The 21,988-nt window shown below is 37.5% G+C and overlaps 1 protein-coding gene across 1 annotated transcript in view; it reads right to left on the bottom strand.

The window, feature by feature from the left end:
- cfap299 (cilia and flagella associated protein 299) overlaps positions 1–21,988 on the bottom strand; it is a 53,471-nt gene that overhangs the window by 16,120 nt on the left and 15,363 nt on the right. The window contains exon 3 of the mRNA XM_060883511.1: positions 16,278–16,368. Coding sequence (XP_060739494.1) covers positions 16,278–16,368 — 91 coding nt within the window. The remainder of the gene's footprint in view (positions 1–16,277; positions 16,369–21,988) is intronic.

Genomic DNA, 21,988 nt, shown 5'->3' with positions numbered 1-21,988 from the left:
ACCCTCGAGAAGCAATTATTCTCTTTCGCACATTTTTGGTACAGGTCTAACCAGCTTTTCCTTCTATTACACTAAAGGGAATTATCTAATTCCACCATTTATATCTATACTTTCCTTTACACTCAGAAAATACAAAAGAAGTGTGTGAAGAAAGTTTTTTTTTCCTACCACAAAAGACAAACCTTATTAAGTTATTCTTAAGTCTTCTTTTTAGTCAACCATCTTCATTGCCATCTTTACAAATAAAGAAATCCAACAATACCTAACCTCACCTAAGTATACACATAAAAACTCATGGCTGTGATTCAACCCCATTTTTGATGTTCTCTTCTGTAAATCACACAACTGTGATGACATAGTTTTCAAAATTGTACTGTTTACTGTAGTTAAAGAATACTTTTCTTCTGCCCACACAGATTCATTTTAGGGAATGCTGGGCTTGTAACCATATGGACCAGTGGTCAGGTACAGTAAATTTGCCTAGGAGCCAAGATTATTACAAGCTATGCCACCGTTTTAGTCCTATATAATTACAATAATCACAGACTAATGTACATGGATTATTTAAATGCAATAAAATGTAAAGCCTTGCACTGAAAAATACATTTAGGTTGTCAGAGCTTTCCTGAATCCAAGCAAAAATGAGACTATTTTTCCCTTAATCTGTGATAAATACCATACCACTATTTAGATACTCACCATTTGATGAAAAAAAAGCCACCCTGAATCTTTAACTTATCTTTTAAATATGCAGGACTCATGCTATAATCATTGGTTAAAAAAAAATATAAAAAAACAGGAAAAGGGGAGGATGCGTGTCTTCAAAGCACTGGGTGGAGAGTAATTTCCACCCTTGGATGTTTACATCATTGTGATCTTAACAAGTTGATCAAAAAGCTACTATGAGACCTAAAAGAAAACATACATTCTACACTCTTATGTCAAGCATTACATTTTCTGACCTCTTTCTTCCACTTTTTGCACCAACACACTTATAAATATACGACTAACACTGTGGTTGTTAGATTTTATGGATAAATGGATAAATTATTTACATACACTCTGGGTGACATAGTAAGTTACAAAGCAGATTGTAGGTTTGCAGAGCAGCGCCCAGTGACTAATCTGTTATCTGCGTTTGTAGTGACACAATGTACATATTGTGTAGATATGTACATACGTACAGCCCAGTTCCTGATATGCCACTGTGTATTGAACAATAGTGTTTAAACAAGATAACTTTAACCAGGACCTGCTGGCTGGTCCAGGCTTAAATACCTCACTCACTACTTTTTTATTAGGTTCACAATACTTACATAATATAAAGTCATAACAGTTACTGAATAATGCTATGATGGATAACTAAAAAAACGGCGAAAGTTAAATGGTTAACTAACGAAGGTAACGCTCATAACAAAGTACTTTCTCCTTTTGTACTGAAGTGATAGGGGCCATGATTGACTGCAGTAAATTTTGCAAACACACACTTACTTTATGGATAAGTGCCAGTATAAGTGACATATTTAAGCACTAAATGTACCACACCCCAACCCCACCAGATTATAAATGTGTTGTAATGATTGTTTATACTAGCTAACCTACTGTATTATAAAGTATGCACAAGATAATTGATGGTCAATATTTGCAGCTGGTGTGCAACCACACAAAGACACATTTCCTACGTGAAACAAGAACTAAATGTATAATACTCTTGTTATGAGTCTATACAGTCCAAAATTCTGGAGCCATATAAGTTTTATAAGGTTTCATGTACTTTCTAGACTTAAACAAAGAATAAAAAAAAACTATAATGTGCAGAAACACAAATTTTGGCAAGAGGCTGCACCCCTGCTTCCTTTATCGATTTGAAGTTGGCATTATAGTCTGAATCATAATTTCTGTTCCACATCTGAACCTTGTATACAACATTCAAATACCCCCCACGCCAAATATACACACAGATTTTTTCTGGCATCAGCCAAACCAAAAGCAGGCAAAAGGTTGTTGCAACAAATTTGATTTGACAGAAAAGCATTTTCATTTTCATCATCAGGAGATTGTGAGTGTGAAATCCTGATGAAACCTTATCCATCCATTATGTGGAGTCCAAGAGAGAAAAACAGATCTGGGGCATTACTCTCAGTGGCATTGACGTTGGGTAGTCATGTGTATTTGTGAGCTTATTAATGTTAAAGCTATCACTTTAATCAGACTGTGTTTAGCTGCCTTGCAATGCAGCATGACAGCAGCTGGAAAAGATTCAGCATCTCAGAAGGCACATGTTAACCTTCCCTGGTTGGTAGCTGTTGTGTATAGGAGAGCTAGCTAGTAAGCAGAAATTCATTCACCAATGATGAAACTGAAAGAAAATGTTTTAGAGAAAAAGTTAGAGATTTGCAAAATATTGATTTAAAAGGTATTGGCAAATCATCAGGATGCTAAAACCACATAAATTAGCGCATCACTCATATAGAGTAAAATACAGTAGCTTGTGATTGCAACATCTGTTTTTCTCAAACTGATAGCAGACTGGCAAAAGAACCTCCTTCCTGTCACTCCCACCCTCTAGCTCCACTATCAGGCCGTATCTGATGCGACTAAAGTTCATGTGTAATTGGCACTATAATTATGAACTGCACAATAGTCAGCAAGCCCTGTATCCAACATCGAGCTAAATAAAAATTCAGCACACAATAATGAACAATCATGAAATACATGTTAAACTATAATGAAATCAGAAATGATGCTGATGCTTACAGTCTTAAGATGCTTAAAACCTAAATGTATCCTTTAAAGTTTTGGCTGACAATAACTTATTTAAACAGAAGGAAACAAAGAAGACAGTGAATAAAAAAATAACGATAATTTCAAACAGTTTCAAATTTCAAACTTAAAAAAAGGAAGAATAGAAACAAAGATGCTAGCGTGGGGTTCATTTACATAAGCACTTGCAAATGTGGTAACATTTTATTGGATTCTAAATACAGCTGATCATTTCAGTGGTCAAAAACTATTTAACAAATGAAAGACTTGTTAATGATTGATTCTTACTTTTGTAATTAAAGGTTAAGCATACAAAAATATACACAGCGAGGAAATGAGGATATGATTAGACCTTTGAAGCATACAATAGGCTTAAATAGAAAGACAAGTTTGCTCTATATTTAGAATTAAAAACACTGCTTCATTCTACACGAGAAAACCTACAGAGTGAAAATGACTTATAACAACAAACAACTATGAATATTATCCGTGTTTCACCAGGCATGATGAGTGAAGTGGGATTTTTAAGTCAACAATGTAATAAAGATACAAGTACAACTTTATGAGTTCATAAAAAATATATCAGTTATATTAACATGATATAAACATGATTTTATATCAGAAACCAGTGTTTCGGCCAAGTGTATTTTGTGCTGATTATGCTTAAGAATGTGAAAGAAGTGATATATATATATATATATATATATATATATATATATATATATATATATATATATATATATATATATATATATACAGTACATATATGTATGTATACATATATGTATTATATATATATAAAATATATGACAATGGGGCAAAATGTATTTTTAATAAAGACACAGCAATAAACAGACAATTAATTTTATATTAGCACTAAGCCAAAAATAACAGGCAGTTTTATGGACATTAGACATTCTGTTCTGTTTTGTTAAAAGATACCCTGCCAAAACATATAAAAGCTCTGAGTGTTCTAGTAAATATCTAATTCAAAAGTTTACACTATTATTTTCAAACTGTGCTTTTCCTCAGTGGCTCTCCTTAAATCAACAATTACTCTAGCTATTTGAACTGACACATTTCATTTTTTGAAAAAAAATCCTTACTCTAATCCTATGCTAATGTATTAGCCTAAATGGCTTTTTGCAGCCTGATCATTAATCCTGGCCTTAAAACATCTTATTATTTGTTTACTAAAAGCTTTCTCATTTAATGCTAGGTTAATGAATTTCATCAATGACTTTCATAAATGACAGGGGACAGAATCACGGGGCAACTCTGTGATACCCCAGCCTTATGCAACACATCTGGAAGTGGCTGCATGTACAGTTGTGCTCAAACATTTTAAAACCTAATGATGACTGAACTCACCTTTTGAACCCTGATCAAAAGTTTACATATCTCACAAAGGTTTAAATGGCAAAGGTTGACACACAAAGGTTTAAATGGCTATTAAAGGGAAGTTTCCACACCTCCGACTCATTGTAATTGTAATTAATGTCTGTAGATAAATAATGAATGAGTGCTCATGAGGTGACTCGGCTGGATACTGCACAATGATGAACTGCCAATGGACCTGGGTAATAAGGTAGTTGAACTTTATAAATCAGGAAAATGGATATAAAAAGATAGCTCAACACTTAAAAATGCCAGTCTGTTCTGTTCAAACTCTGATAAAGAGGTGAAAAATAAGAGGTTCTGTCGATACTAAGCCACGGAAAGGTAGACAAACTCAAAAATATGTAAAAACATTTTTTGAATATGGATTTACAAGTCCTAAGTTAGTAATCTAGAAATAAAAAATGTTTGTGCTCAAGGCCTACTCTTAATTAATAATGTCAAGTTTGGTTTGTTTACTCAAAAAGTCTCTTTATATAATAAGAAACTACTGTCTATTTAAATTATAAGACCGGGTAGTACCTTACCTACCTAGCTAGGCTAGCACTACCTAGCTTTGACTTTGTAATTAAACATGTTGCATTTGACCTGCTAAAATAACCTAAGCTATCCTTTGTCAGGAAAATGCTCCTAGTATCTGATTGTACAATATTGTTAATGATTATGATGAGGTTGTACTCTATTTTTACAATATAGCTCTGTAGTGTTACAGTATTAACACAGTAAGATTCATTGATACACTATAATCTGTTATTATTCTCGCAGAATAACATGCAGCCTACAGAATGGTACTATAAACCACATATGAAGTATTACACTGGCTTGAACACAGAATGTTACAGAAATTGTATAATTTCTTTACAATGGAGGCAGGGAAAAATGTATATATTAAGATAAGCAAGTTGTAAAAGTGATAATGAAATGTGTAACATCCTATTAATTTAAACCCTGCTTCAAAGTGATCTCTAAGAGTACAATAAAATAACGACTGCAAATAGCTGGTGGACTGTACAAACACACACACACACACCCTGACACACATTATGTTAGATGCCCTGACATCTAGTAAGGACTAGGAACCGTCTTTGTGACAGTAGCTGAACATACAGTAAGCGGTTAAAATCCATGCTAATGCTACATCAGTTATGTGCAGTGAAAATAATGGTTAACTCCTACAGAGCTCATTCCTTAACAGGTCCCACCTGTAGCTATTAAGTACTGAAAGATTGTAATGACCAGCGTACTGACACTAACCAGAGTTTTTTCAGTCTCCCTGTAATTTGAAAGCTATTCATAAATTTTCCTTTGCAAGTCAGACTTTTTTTAGTAACCTTTTTTTGGTCATTGAGTCTGGCCAGTGGAGGCTCTGCAGTCGATCTGGATAAGTGGCAGCTATATGTGTGACCGGAAAGAAAGCAAGCCGAAGTAGCTCACTTGTTTAAGCTTAGCTCTCAAACACCATGGGCTTCTTCATGTACAATATACACTGTAAGGTGCCTGGTGCTATACATGTGTGTTAAACAGAAAGTTTTGCTAATTCAGGGCCTGTACTAATGAGGCTCTGCTGTATATGTAGCTGTATTCTCATTGTCTTCTAGATATCTTAAATAAGCAGGACATTTCCTCTTAAGTCAGAGGTATTTGTCTTCAAACTCAAGCTAACTGTCTGAGTACCTAAATGGACACTGCATCATTCACTAGACTGTCTGTAATCTAAATAACAGGATTAACTTTGGGCCTAGGACACATATCATTAGGGGCTAAGTGTTTGAAAAATAAGTATGCCAAAGCATTTGTGTCAATGCAGTTCTTGAATTAGGTAATTAGCTTAGACCTTGGGCTCATAAGGCTGTCTAATTTGTGGAACCAGGTGTTTAGGAAGCTCACAGTTATCTGTCTTGATAAGGGTGACTATAGAGCCAGGATGTTCCTGTGGGCACCACAAGTTTTCAGTAATTCTCGATGCTTGATGACGAAGGTTAACATTCCTAGTGTTAATCACTTTTTTGGTACTCATTGCTGCACTTTTCACTATGTTGGCTTCCAGAGAAGCATATATGGTAGCTGGCTGGCAAATCTGGCTGAAACATTGAAATCCCTGTCTCTTGCCTCTTTTTCAATCTTCAATCGTAGGTTTCTATTTACATCATAGTGTTGTGGGCTAGTTTTAAAGGAGGAGGGAAACTTCTGAGGTTCTTCATAAACATTGCATTTGGTAAAACCTGTTGCGTCTGACTCGAGCAGTGTCCATATCTCTGATCCATGAAGAAGTCCTGGCAGGCTTATTGTTTCCAAAGAAGAACACTGTGATCTTGATGGCTGTGTATCAACCTTAATCCTGATACTTAGTACTGGATATATATCTCCTTAGTCACAATGATAAGAAAAAAGGACTTGTCTGCAAAAATATATTGTCCAGTCAAATCAAGCTGAAGAAGTTTGATCAAAATATTAAAGAGAAGTGTTCAAAAAACGTTTCTGGGAACTCCTATAAAGTCATGGCAAGGCATCACTGAGAAAGGCCTGGAAAATTTTTTTTGAACAAAGTCTGTTAAGATTAGCTGCTGAGATTAATTGTTTTTTGGTTAGGACCACAAATATAAACCTGTTACTCCAACCAAAAAAATGTGTATATATCACACAGAACTTACAGCACTTAAAGTGGGAAGTATCAGGGCTTACAATTTCTCAAGTAGATTTCGCAATGGATTCCAAACTAAAGGTCTGTTTTTAGAGGCAGAACTGCAGAGGAGATATATCCGACATCATGTTCCAAAAATCCAGGATCAAAGTGGGTGACATAAGCCAGCACACCCTTCAGAGAAGAAAGATAAATGGACAGCATGGGCTGTTATCAAAGGCCTGCTTGTTTGCGAGATTCTGATTAACGTGCTGCAGTTCTTTTTTCCTTCTTCCCAGTGGAAATAGGTGTTCAAACATGACACTGTTTAGGTTGGCCTGCGACTCCTGTAAGAAGCTCCCCCCAGACTGCCAACGATTAACAAGGTAGTTGTGCTGGTGTGCTGTGCTCCTGAAGGTTCAGTGTTTTTACAACACTTTCCTGGCTATGGCATATTCTGTAATAACCTGGAATTAAATCCTGGACAGATCTTCTTTTTCCTCTTTTTTCTCTTTCTTGTAGGTAACATCATTCACATCATAAACCCATTCAAAATAGTTTGCAGTTAGAAATTATTCTGTGATTGTAGCCATCAATAGACAGGATTTCATCAGTTTTACATTAAACTAAATAACTCTTAATTATTAGAGTGTCTGCATATTTTTCTTATGACCATTTTTTGGTTATCCTGGTAAACAAATGAACTCTAAGGAAGTAGACATCTGGTATTCTCTCGCATTGTTTTAATGCGAGATACACCAGAAGAAGAACAGAGATAAATATTTACTACATTTATTTTTATTTCAGCACAGAACATGAACTTAACATCAGGTGCAGTGGCACTCAGGCTGAAGCTGAGCCTGTGCTTATTCAACGGAAATGTTTTTATCGCTGCTGTCAGTTTGCACTGAAAGATACCAGGCTTTCCTCTGATTAAAGATGAGCAGATTTTGTTTGTCAGGAGGTAAAGCTAAACAAGATGGAGCACTTTTACATCACGAAGCAGCAATATCAGCTCAGCCAGATGGTGGCTGGGTGCAGGAAGCTGATAAGGAGAGTGATGACATTTTAACTCTTAAGAACATGTGGAGGATAATGGCTGGTTTTAGCACAAACTTTCAGGGATTTCTTTAATGAGATGTGACTGCTAATTTTCCCCAACACAGTGCAAGCTTTGATATCAGAAGACATTTGATAATATATTTTCACTACTTATCTCAGTGACAGACTTGAGGAAAGAACAATAACTTCTTAAATGACCAGCAATCAGTTAGCACAACTGTCTCAATGTATGACTTTAATAGGTTTAAGACAAATTCAGAATATATTCATTTCATCAGTCATGCATGAGTTATGATGGTTGCTTCACATTACACCGGGTTTATAATTTGTGTGGAATCTGTTTTCAACCAAATCAAATCCTTTCACACTTTTTGGAAACAGACCCAATTTGAGACCTCAAAAAATAAGATATGAAGTGTGGGATACTACATTTACATAAACGCTTGTGATTTGTGTGAAAGAAATCATATTTAACTGTGAATTCCTGAGATTCGAAGCCCAAGATCTCAGAGTAAAGTAATTCATTTAATTCTATCTGACTTTCTAGCAGATTCATAAATCTTGAAGTTGAACTATGCACCTGTAATCATGCATTGCAATGAGGTGGAACTACGTGAGGAATTTGGCATGCCATATCCTTTTAAATCACAAGTTTTACAATGAGGTAAGTTCATTGGTGCATACATTAAACTATAACAATAATTCACCAGGAAGTGTCTTCACACAGTACAATAAAATTTTAGGTGAACAGTACCAAAGACGTTCCTTCGGCTCTAACGATATTAAAAGTTTCGAGATTCAGATGTGTTAGAATAAAAGCAGGAGAGAGAAAAATATAATGGTGTGAATGAGAAAGAGAGAGGTGGAAAAAGACTCTCTCATCGAAGACGTGTTCAGACCTATGTGGGAGAAATGCTGTACAGTATTTACTCAGGTGGAATAATACACATCAACGCAGGCCACTGTGTGGTGACAAAACAAAGAGGATTCCAAAGAATGTGCTCCATGTGCTCCTAAGCCTGCTCAAGTGTAATTGCATTTCCCAGTTGGATAGTCAGCCTTGACCAACAAGAGGGGTTCACGTGAGAGTTCCAGCAATAACTCTATAGACACAATGATGTGATATCACTCATGATGAAATGTATAAACTTCAGAGTTGATTAGAAAATTAAGACGAATGCTCTTGTCTAAATGATTCATATAACTCTCTAAGCTGTATAGGAAGTAAAGATTTCTGCCAACTTCAGGTGAAATTCTAAAATGTAATATATACCACTGGTTTTGACATAAATGCCTGGAAATTGTATTGCTGGCTGTTATGGAGCAGGTGTACATTCCTTAGAAAGAAGAGCCAGAAATCCTTTAGGGAGCAGAGGTTAAACGGTTCCTTACACGTACATGAACACATGTCATATGTCATGCTGAAAAATGAGGTCTGTAGGTGGGAGTTGCTATCATAATATCATGATGTCGGAAAGTGGATAAGATGGAATTCCATAGTTGTAGTGAAAAAGACAGGTGCACACTGAACCTATCAAAAGGACAAGGATAACAGGGCAGAGTGTTTTCCATGATGCAGCTGGTATTCCAAAGGTGTAAACAAGGATCATCCTCAGCAGATACATTTTATTATTTTTTATCACAGCTGTTTGTGTTCAAAGCAAAGATTCAATGTTCATTCATTCATTCATCTTCTACCACTTATCCGAACTACCTCGGGTCACGGGGAGCCTGTGCCTATCTCAGGCGACATCGGGCATCAAGGCAGGATACACCCTGGACGGAGTGCCAACCCATTGCAGGGCACACACACACACTCTCATTCACTCACAATTCTGGGACAATTTTCCAGAGATGCCAATCAACCTACCATGCATGTCTTTGGACCGGGGGAGGAAACCGGAGTACCCGGAGGAAACCCCCGAGGCACGGGGAGAACATGCAAACTCCACACACACAAGGTGGAGGCGGGAATCGAACCCTGACCCTGGAGGTGTGAGGCGAACGTGCTAACCACTAAGCCACCGTGCCCCCAAGACTCAATGTTGTAAAAGAAAATATTTGCTTATTCCTGACTTAAAACTACATTTAATGAGTGATTAAATGTTTGGATCAGCAATCCTTATGGTAAGGAATGTATCATGCTATTATTATTTACCGCATTTGGCAGATGCCTTTATCCAGAGTGACATATATTTAAAAAAAAATACCTCATTTCTATACCCAGAAGTGGGAGCTTGGTGGACCTGGGATTCAAACTCGCAACCTTCCAATCGGTAGGCCAAAGACTTTGCCAATAGGCTACCACATCCCTCATTATAGTGGTTCCCAATTAAGAATTATTTTATTTTCTAACCCTCTTGTGTGGCAAAAACAGCTTAGTTCAGCTTAGTTACAGTATACTGCCAAAAGTATGCGAACACATGACCATCACATTTAAATGTGCTTTTTGAAAATCCCATTCCATATTTGGTCCGCAGTTTGCAGCATAACAACCTCTGAATTTCTTGAAAGGCTTTCCACCAGATTTTGGAGTGTGGCTGTGGGGAATTTGTGTTCATTCGGCCACAAAAGCATTAGTGAGATCAGGTACTGATGTTGGGTGAGGAGGCCTGGGATGCGCTTGTTGTTCCAGTTAATCCCAAAAGTTCTGTGCAGGCATTAAATCTTGTAAAACCATGTCTTAATAAAGCTTGCTTAGTGCACAGGAGTACTGTCCTGCTGGAACATGATCTGGCTCATTAATTATAATGAAGAAAATCCTTAAGTCTACTTTGCACACCCACATATGGGTGTGATAGTCAGGTGTCCACATATTTTTGCCATATATTGTCCTACCCGAATTCTAAAAGGGAGTGAAAATGATATATTGTTCCATCCAATCTTACTTTAAAAATACATTTTAATGCCCAGAAGACTGGAAACTGTCTTTTTTTGACAGAGCAGGAAGTACTTCTCACTGAGCTGTTCCAGATAAGGCACATTTCATTGCTCTCAGCCTGAATATGTGCTGAATAAAAATAGATCAGGCTATGCTCAATCTTTTTTTTGATGATTTTAGAGAAAGGTCGCAGCTGTCCATTAGATGTAATGATTAAACAGGATATCTTCCATGCTTTTACCATCCTTTTATCAATGTTCAGATCACACTGCAATGTCCAGAGTCTGTCTGAATTGATTTTAGTTGCTTTTTTTAGCGTAAATTCTGGGCCAAGATGATGCAACTGCACCTTGCATCTATTACATCTGTAAAAGCGCTCATTTCATGGGTCACATTTGGTGGGTATGGTGCGAGAACTGAGCTTTTCATTAATGGCAGCTGCTTCTTCCAACTGGGGCCAATCATCTTAAATATCTGCAGGGAAAAAAGTGGAGAAATGGGATCTGCCTTCACTGGGCTTTAAAACATCAAACGTGTCATAACAGAGTGATAGTTGTAAAATTATTTTTGATTTCTTCCATAACGCATCTAAGCACCAGCCATAGGAAATGGTTTGAAAGATACTTGTATTAAAAATGCATCCAGAAGGTTCAAATGAGTTTAACCTCTTTCGATTCATTTATTTCCTGAAAGGACGGGGCTCAATTTCAGATCATGGATTTGAAACTGTGTGTTTTAATTAAGCTCTATCAATTTGTAATTATCTCTGACGACTTCCAAAAGAAAGGCAAGACAGAAAAACTTCGGTATTGGGAGCTGATAGTGTTTGCAAAACAAAAATTGATTCCATGAGGTTGTTTTATAGGAGGTCTTGAAATATTCAAATTTTTACACCTCTTACAAAAGGATATCTTTGTCCACTTTTTAAATGAGGTTAAACTGGGGGTCAAAAAACGACCCCCAGTCCTTTGTGTGGTTTTCAAGCCAGGGTCACATGATAGCTCTGTATGACTCTTTTTCGAAGGTGCTTTCACCTTTGGTCAAGTGCTTTGAAACCAACATGCTATTGTTATTTTACCGGCTATGACGGGGACAAAGGGCTGACTGACCGACTCACACACTGACTGTAAACTGATCTGGCTGGGAATTCCACTCTTATTTCTATACTAAATGTGGTCTGTGGACTGCATGACTGACCACCTTATTATCTATACGTGATCAAGGCTTATCAATATACACCATGATGGGTCCACAGACCAAAGACAAGCACCTGCTTTGTACAGGAAGTCCCATTGATATAACAGGTAAAATTCAGTTTATATTCAGGAAAGCATTCAGACGAATATTGTGGCAATATATTTATTAAAACAGATTAAAATAAAATCAACAAAAATAAAAATCTTCGAGAATTAGTGAAAAGAAGAAATCATTTTTTGTCTGTTTTCTCAAGAAAACACTTCTCAGTTATTCCTTTGCATGCTAATGAAAGTTTGATCAGATATCAAATAAAAACACATTCACAAGCTGAGCAAAGCAAGTGTCCTATCTCAATTAATTACCATGGTAATATTTACTTTAAGGGAACAATGTCTACAAATAATTAGAAGATTATTAGTAACTCTAATGGACTTGTACTGGTCGATAGGACATTATCGGCTCTGAGGTTATATATATATACTGTAGGGTGTACTGTTAATTAGCAACCACAAAAGGTAAATGAGGCACCAAATTATATGGCTGATGATTGCAAGCGCTATGGAAAAATAGTCAGTAGTTCTTATTATTTTTTAGTTTAGAAAGATTCTGGTCTTACATGGTCTTGTCTTGCAAGAAAAACGTCTTAAACACATTTGCTAACAATATGTTCAGAGATGAAATCCTTGACGCCAGCCACAATACACGTGACTGTGGGTGTTACTGTTTTAAGTCCTGACACAGTATTAAATTCTAACAACCATATGTGTGCAGTATTTATGTTGTGCTGACATTCTGAACATAAATTTTTAGGAGCTTTGTGGTTTTGAAACAGCTACACATGGAATGTATGGATGTGGTTTCCAAAAGACTTCAAATGTGGGGTTAGAGACGTGTTAATAAATCGATGTATGGGCTAAAGTAAAGTTATATACTAAATTCCTGCCCCTCACAACATTCATAGGAATTCTGTGACGTGTGAGCTGTTTAATTTGATTTCATGATTGGAAATATGTTAAAAGAAACTACAAGCAATACCGTCATCCTAATCTGACCTTCAGGCAATTTGTATGAATCCCGAAACCATGCTAGAGCTGTTCCTTCAAATTTTGCTGGCAGAAAACAAACAGGGCATCCTTTTTGACATCATCATATCACTTGCATCATATCACAGAGGGAAAAAAAACAAATAGGAGGGTGGTGTGCGGTGAAGGGTGAGGTGGGGGTTAGAACACCTTTGGTTTCAAATGCGTACCTCCCAAACAAAGGAGCCCCTGAGGCACCTTAGCACAGGTGTGACCTGGATTTGATAAACTTAACTTCTTACCCAGAGTAAATAATGCCAAAGCTGCCCAGGTGCACCTTTTGTTTGTGTGTGACTTTTGGCAGCGGTGCGACTTTCGCAACAGGGCCGGGGGAGGAGAAGCACAATGCGTACGAGCTCAAGGCTTTATGAGCTCAGCTGATGGCACAGATAACATAAAAAAAAAAAGGCTTGGAAGGGTCGGGTCGCTCCTTCCAACACACCCTTTTCTGAAGGATGCTGGCAAAGACACGTAATGACACTAGCATTTTTGTAGCTTCTATTGTTTAATTTTGTTTGATGGGATCAGTGTTTCAGGTCTTGCCTGTAGGCTAGACAAATAAATAGTTTTATTACTATTTTTAAAGCTGTCACAGATTATTAACAAGTCATTTATCTGACTCAGGTCTATTGTAAAATAATTGGGCTGTGTTCCAAATGAGAGGAGACATAAAAGAAAGTGCGTGTATTACAGCTGTGTGGTCTTTCAAAGTGATTTGTGTGAGTAGATTGTTTTTAATGACTTAGCAGCCTATACCAAATGTTACACTCCAGTTCTCACACATGGAAAATCACATTACTTCAGTCAGAAAATGGTTAATCATTCACACAGCGTGTTAGTGATAGTGAACAGGACTGCGCTATGTGCTGAGAGAACATGTTTGATCAGGCAATCCTGAGGGCTCAGATAGACTTCTTTACAGTATAGTTTACACAAGTGGGTGGTCTTAATATTCTGCTTCATCAAAGATTAACCTTTTTTTGTAATGTGATTCTTTTTTGTAATGTGATTCAGAGAGCACTATTTTTATCCGGTCTAAAGGAGGTACAATCCTTATATTATGCCAAGGTAGGATGTTGAGGAAGAATACCAACACAGAAAATGAGAGCAGTGGGGATAATTCAGGCTTTCTTCTATAATCATGTTTGACTGATCTGCTCAATTTACATTATTTAAAGCCTGCTGGCGCCAGTATATCTGCATAGGTGTGTAGGAAATGAGAAAAATGACACACGTGACACCTATTTGCAAATATATGTTAAGTAATGCAATTTTATAAAAAAAATAATCTATAACGTGAATGCATATCAGATGATTTAGAAGCTTTAAATATGAGTGTATATAGTTTTGCTTGAATTTATTTTAGGGAATGTTATTACGTTCTCAAATGTTGGCTTGATTTTAAATAGGGTTGGATGTAAGGGGTCTAAGAAAAAATAAACATTTTTCCAAATGCCATATTTTATCAGAGGAAGCACTTTAGTCGGAGAACAAAATGCAAAAAGGGGTCAGGGGGTCATGCTGGCATAATATTGTTGGTAATACACAACGGTGTTTTGTTCTGATGTTTTTCTTCTCCTCAGTTCTAAACACAGGAAGCGCTATACCAGACAGTGCTTGATTCACAGCTTGTGAATTACCAGCTTTTTTTTTTTACAGTGTTACAGAGGTTTCTTTGAATATTTGCCTAAATGAACAAGCTGTAACTAAGACTTTTATACCAACCTCGGTAACACCGGCTTATAATGTTAAAATTGAAGTGGTAGTGTAGTATTGTTTACAGAATCAACATTTTGGGGGAAAAATCTGGTCAGGGACTCTGTCTACACTTGCCTGCCGCACCTCTTGTGATCTTATAATTGCAAATGCAAAAGGGTCATATAAGACCCGACAAATTGAGGGGATATGTATGCCTGTCTCCGGTTCGTCATTTATTCATTTCCCTCGTGGTGCACGGCTCTTGTTTCATTAGAAACATGTAATATTGTCACTAGTTGATGCATGTGACAAGCAGTGATGATAAACATGTAACCTTGTGTAAAAGTTCAAAGCAACAGACAGGTTATTTTAATCCTGAACCTGTGACAAACTACCACACCACATACACACACACACACACACACACACACACACAGACACACACACACATATATATTATGTTTTAAATATGCATATTGATTAATTTGTATTTACTGATGAGTGTGTATTTACTGATTAGTGTTTAAGAAAAGAGACTGAGAGAACTTGACAGTAAAGCAAGAGGTCTTAACCCCCCCATAAATAAATAAATAAATAAATAAATAAATAAATAAATAAATAAATAAATGAATAAATAAAAATCAAATAAAATAATAAATAAATAAAAAAAAAATAGGGACAGCAGGTTTTCAGTTGAAGAAATGATTATTATTATTTTTTTGCATGTATAACTCTGAACAGAGTTATAGGTTGATAGTGTCCTATGTAGCAGTGATCTCATTTACTGCTGTAAATGTAAATGGAAATGAATTACTGAAATAAGCATTAAATCTTTTTAATCATTGGGAAAATCTTGACTTAGAGATTATGAATATGATGAATGATGAAAGGAATATATTCTGCCAATGTAGTTTTCATGTTGTATTATGTTGTACTACTGTACAAGAATATTGCTTTAATGTTGGATATACCATGTGGTACCAATATGAAGAGTCGACGACTTTCACTTTGTGCCTATTGTTGTATTCTGTTCTTCTTGCCACTACTTGTCTCAAAATTATTAATATATATTTTTGGCTGTGCAACTGGCCGGATTATTAAGACATTGAAGGAATTCAACCAAACATTATTAAAATATTATTAAAATATTATACTACATTTGCAGCAGTAAAAAAAACGATTGATTAAAAATTCTGACAACAACCATTGACCAAGAAGTCATGAGAAAATAAACCTTCCCATTACATAAAATTCAAGCCTCTGTTTACTGTAATTAAACTGAATGATGTGGCAAATTTGCAAACAGAAATGTATGTCCACCATACAATCAGACTAAAAGACTTTTCTCTGATCTTTGTGCAAGATAGTTTTTAATTGTGCGTGTAAACTTAACTGCTATGGCTAATGGTGTGATGTGGGATTGAAAAACGTGTGTGTGTGTTTGTGTGTGAGTGTGTGTGTGCTTTCCCCTGCTTAACACAGTGTAGATTTTGTTCTTGTCCCGATGGAATTGGCTAAATATTTTCGGGGGAATCCCCTTTAGGTAGTGAACACAGTGCTGTAATAATGTACTCACATGATTTTTCCCACTGCGGTTGGCCTCTTCACGCTCGGCCAGGGCTCTCAGGAAGTTGTCTTTGAGTTCTTTTCCTGCACTTGCCAGGGTCCTGGAAAAGTCAACAAAGAAAGCATTTGAAATGTTCCTTTTAAAAGGTCTTTAATGCCTAAAATGTTCTCTCGACAGTTTTCTTTAATTAAACACACAAACGCTGTGCGCTTTTTTATAAAAATACATTTCTTATAGCAGTCATCACATCTATCCACCTGTTTCTGAGGTAACAAAAGCTGATCGAATATTAAATTAACTTGCTACTTTCACTAAGACAGCAGGATGTAGCAAGGCACAATAAGGCACATTAACACAAAGAAAATTAAAAGAAAGAACTAGACGGTGCTGAAGTACAAATTTACATAGATGCATGGCCTGAACCTGCCGCATGAAGAGTCTAATCTTTTAAAATATATTAAACCCCTAAGTACTTCAACATGGAACGGAAAAAATAAATGCAGCCAAATGGCATTAAATCAAAACCGAGTAACCCACAAAACAAGGAGTGATTTATGAATTGCAAAATGTGCGCAGTCCCAGCGAGTGATTTCGGTCCAATAACAGGATTTTAGAGGTAATTAATCACAGTGGGAAATGCTATTGCATGAATTTACTTTCTCTCCTGCATTTCACCTCTATCTCATGTTGAATGTTGCTTTTTCAGCATGATTGGATTCCCTGCCATGGAAGCAAAGTTTTGGCATGCTGCAGGATCTGTGGCACCTGACAAAACACTGGCACTCATCTTGCACCTTTCACAGTGCAGTACCAGCAATAGCACCTGTCATTCCTCCAACCTTCACTTTGCTCAACTTTCATAGTGTCTGCATTATGTCTGCAGAATCATCTGCTTGCCAGTAAACAGGTATTTGAGAACTTGCTCTGGTTTACGCACTGTTCTGTGAGGTGCACGGAGAGGTGAAAAGGGTAGCTTGGGTACAGCGTGACCGATCCTTACCTGGTGAACATATACAGTACGGATTATATTACACCGCATTCTCTGTTTACTGCAACTGACCCAGGTCATCTCACTCACTCTCTCTCTCTTTCTCTCTCCCTCACACACATACACACACACAAGATTTACAGCACGTTTTACAGAAACTTTTACAGAAACTTTTCTTTAATTAATATTACACTAATATTCTGAAAAGTAATTAAGATTTATTTTAAATGATCAAAGCACATACAGCAAAGCACATACAGTTTGACATTCAATGGTTAATTTAACATTCTTCTAAGAAGCTCAGTTATGATGGTGGAAGACAATCACCTCCCCATACTCACAGTGATATATGGAATACTGGCAGAACAGGTCACTTTAAATGGTCTGTTTTTCACATTAGCTGTTTTCTCCTGAACAGGAATAAAGACATAATGGCTTTGACCTATACAAATAGCCATGAAGTCAAAAGTCATGCACTTGCACAGGTCAGAAGATCTAATATTCCTAATGGACCTCCTTTAAGTCATCACTTGTTGCTCAATTCAGGTCAGAGACGGACAGGTAAGAGACCTTTTGCAAACATGCCTCGTTACTCAGAAAGGATTTAGCAGACCATGATGTGATTGGAGCCTCTTCTGTTTATTCTGGATAATGAAAAAAGTGTGTGTGTGTGTGTGTGTGTGTGTGTGTGCGCGTTGGTGCAGCTCTAAGTAAATGTAACACACACATGCCATTTGTTTTGCTCATCCTACTTGGCAGCTTGAACGACCTAATCTGCAGCTGGATGCCAAGTACTGTAAAATTAGCAAGACCAAGCACCTTGCTAGACAGAAACACTAAAGTAAAACTCAAAATGACTGACTAACTGATTACACATCTATTTTTACACATATTTTTGTTATAAATATTTGAATCATGTCTTAACAATATCTATGCTGAGGTATGTAAATGATCATACACGCAATCGAGTAAGGAATAAAATTCTAGGGATGTGCTGTAGGAAAATAACCACAGGATCAGCTGACACAAAGTTCAGTTACATTTATCAAACCAAAACTGATCATGGTCCTGTAACACCACATTTTAAAACATTTTGTCTTATATTACTACATTTGGCAACAATCAATTTTTATTGCTAAATGTCATACTTTTTATTTCTTTATATTTACATTTAATTGGGCATCAAATGAAGTTCCTGTTTTCACTCGTATCATTGCAGCTATAAACAGAAGGCTAATTCCATTACCAGCCACTATTATTCTCTTGAATATGTGGTTTGTCATGTTACTGTGAAATCACACCTGTGTCACTGTTACAAATTGCTGACCCTGGAGACTCTTTCCATAAACACTATACATTGCCTTACAGAAAAATCCACCCTGTGTACTATAAGTTACTTGTTACAGCAGATGATAGCATAGTGCATTAATATTAACCTTTCAGTTGGTACTACTGTCTGAGTCATGCTGTTATAGAAAATTAATCATCTGCCCTTTACCAAATCAACATTCAACAGCACTGTCTTGAATGTCCACTGTTGCTGTACCAACAATACTGTGTAATAAAAATGAATCATATTCTTGTATATACACTTACATTATACTGACTATCTATCATGAGCTTTTGCTAATAAGAACAAAATCTTCAGAGTAACAAGTATTTTTCTCCTAAAAGTTAACACTTACAATGCAGTGTTTTGACACAACAGTTTATCATGATATAATTATATAGCATACCCAGCCCATATGATTCCTTATGATTTCAAATTCCTTACACGATATACGGCAAGAAGATCTCTGTATTGATAGCAAACCTGCCTGGAAAAGGCTTAGAACAGTGATTATTTTGTCTCTCTGTTTAACAGTATTGAGAAATACTATCAAAATCGAGAATAGGTTGATAGTGATCGTGGTCAGAATAAGATTGGTGTAGTTATGGGGGAATTATACCTCCAAATGATATCCATTACTTTTAAATCACTAACAGCAGTTCTATATTAAAGCTCCACCCTTGTAATAATAACTTTTCAAAGCAAACTTTTCAAAGTTCACTAAGCATTTGAATCTGTGTTTTCTGTGACAACTAAGCTTATATTTTGGCCCAGTAAAAGGTTAAAGTTTTCTATCTACGTCGGGTAATAAAGTACCGCATATCCTTAGGAATCACATTGGGCTGGTGTTTTGTGGACACAGCCCTAATCCTGCCTAATTATAGAGGGCTATACAAAGGTTTTATGAGAGTGATTAGTTGGACACCACTGATGCAGCTGTGCAAGGCATTTCCAGACCAAAACAATGTTTAACAATGGAACACTGGAACAATTTACACTGATAGAGCAGAAACATCATATCAATTAATATCAACCATCTAGATGATATCATAAAATTGCCAAAAGGTTTTGGGGTTTTTATCAATCAATTAGAGAGCTGTGAGCTAAACAAAATGACAGGAAAAAGACTTATTAGCTAGTGAAGTTAGATTTGTGTTCATGCCAACGTGATCATCAGTGATGGCTCTGTTGAGTTAGTTACATTATGTACTTAAATCACACGATCATTAACAAGCACATGGACATTCCTAATCCTTTTTTAATTTTTTTATTTTTTTGTAGCACTGCTGAATTCTCTTTTTTGAATAGTCAGGGGTTGTTGATGAATTTTCTATAACAGTAGTCCTGCCTGCTGTAATTTACTTAGAAGGGAGTTGTTAAAACACATTGCCATTTTTCTATAGTAACAAATTACACCAGTACCTGTATGGTGGACCCTCCATATAAACAGATTAAAAATGTGTGTAGTTGTTGATATTGTGACGGTTTCTGTGAGGAGAAGCTGTTCAGTGACCTTGGAAGGAGTCTCCAGTGTCAGCAATTTGTAACAGGATTGTAAGTTTTCAGTTGTAGAATAAACAGCTGTTTATAATTGGAATAACAAAAGTAATTTATAACCTTTTTCATGCACATTACACATAACTGTAAATGGATAATAAAAAATGTGTCTGGTGACGGGCCAGACAAAGAGCGGTTCAATACCCCTTATGAGGAAGAAGAAAACAAGGTCTGTGACCGGTATGGTGCCCGGTATGGCGCAACCGGTGCCCCACCCTGGAGCCAGGCCCGGGGTTGGGGCTCGCATGCGAGCGCCTGGTGGGCGCGGCTCAGCCGGAAGGAGCGAAGTGGGGCCGATCTCCTTTGGGCATACCACCTGCAGGAGGAACCGTAAGGGGCCGGTGCAATGTGGATTGGGTGGCAGTCGAAGGCGGGGGCCTCGGCGACCCAATCCCCGGACACGGAATCTGGCTCTAGGGACATGGAATGTCACCTCGCTGGGGGGGAAGGAGCCTGAGCTGGTGCGGGAGGTTGAGAGATACCGACAAGGGATAGTTAGGCTCGCCTTCACGCACAGCTTGGGCTCTGGAACCCGACTCCTCGAGAGAGGCTGGACTCTCTACTACTCTGGAGTTGCCCGCAGTGAGAGGCGGCGGGCTGGTGTGAGCTTGCTCATAGCCACCCAGCTCAGCAGCCATGTGTTGGAATTCACCCCAGTAAATGAGAGGGTCGTTTCCCTGCGCCTTCAGGTCGGGCATAGGTCTCTCACTGTTATTTGCGCTTACGGGCCAAATGGCAGTGTAGAGTACCTGACCTTCTTGGCGTCTTTGGGAGGGGTGCTGGAAAGTGCTCCGACTGGGGACTCCGTCGTTCTACTGGAGGACTTCAACGCTCACGTGGGCAGCGACAGTGACACCTGGAGGGGCATGATTGGGAGGAACGGCCCCCCCAGACCTGAACCCGAGTGGTGTTTTGTTATTGGACTTCTGTGCTTGTCACAATTTGTCCATAACGAACACCATGTTCAAGCATAAGGGTGTCCGTCAGTACACGTGGCACCAGGACACTCTAGGTCGAAGGTCGATGGTCAACTTTGTGGTTGATCTGTGGCTGTAAGGTCTCGGGTGCCTGTTGTGGCGGCAATCCCAGAACCTGGTGGTGGACCCCGGAAGTAAGGGATGCCGTCAAGCTGAAGAAGGAGTCCTATCGAGCCTGGTACAGTGGGAGTGGGAATCTGCTGACTTCAAGTGGGGACATCCTCGGGTGGTGGAAGGAGTACTTCGAGGATATATGTATGTATGTGTAATCTCAACTGCAACACAAGAATTACATGGACAAAGCTACTACATTCCACATTTCACATGAGTTGTTATATTTCCTAAAAGCTATATACCCATAGAGAGGTATCTTATTCTTGCTTGTGATGAAACTAAATAATCTCACATTTGTGCAGTGTTTGGATTTCTGGGCAAGTGGCAAACAGATGTGCCTTAATTACAATTTTACATAGCAAATTGGAAAGTACACATTTATTCACTTGCCAGATGCCGCAAACGTATTTAACGGGTGGGAGGGAAGCTTCTGAGAAAACATTATTACCGTCCAACAAAATCCGACAACACTGCTCCTCATATCCGGCATACCTTTAAAGCTTGTTACTTTCTGGCAGCTACAGTATGTGTGGTGAAGATGGAGATGGAGATAACTGTTTGCTCCATTGTGTTAGATTATGATTCCATCCATTAACATGGGCGGTTTTGTATGAGAACTTTTTGAGAACTGAACAAGGAAACTGCAAAGTATGTGATTTTACTGAATAATAAAAATATAGGCAAACATATGTATTTTTATATAGCTTTTATATAGTGAAAGGAAGGACTCCTAGGAGTACAGGTCTGGGGGAAA

Source organism: Tachysurus vachellii, chromosome 12, assembly GCF_030014155.1.
Source record: "Tachysurus vachellii isolate PV-2020 chromosome 12, HZAU_Pvac_v1, whole genome shotgun sequence".
Taxonomy (NCBI): Eukaryota; Metazoa; Chordata; class Actinopteri; order Siluriformes; family Bagridae; genus Tachysurus; species Tachysurus vachellii.
This window is presented reverse-complemented; position numbering and strand designations above follow the sequence as displayed.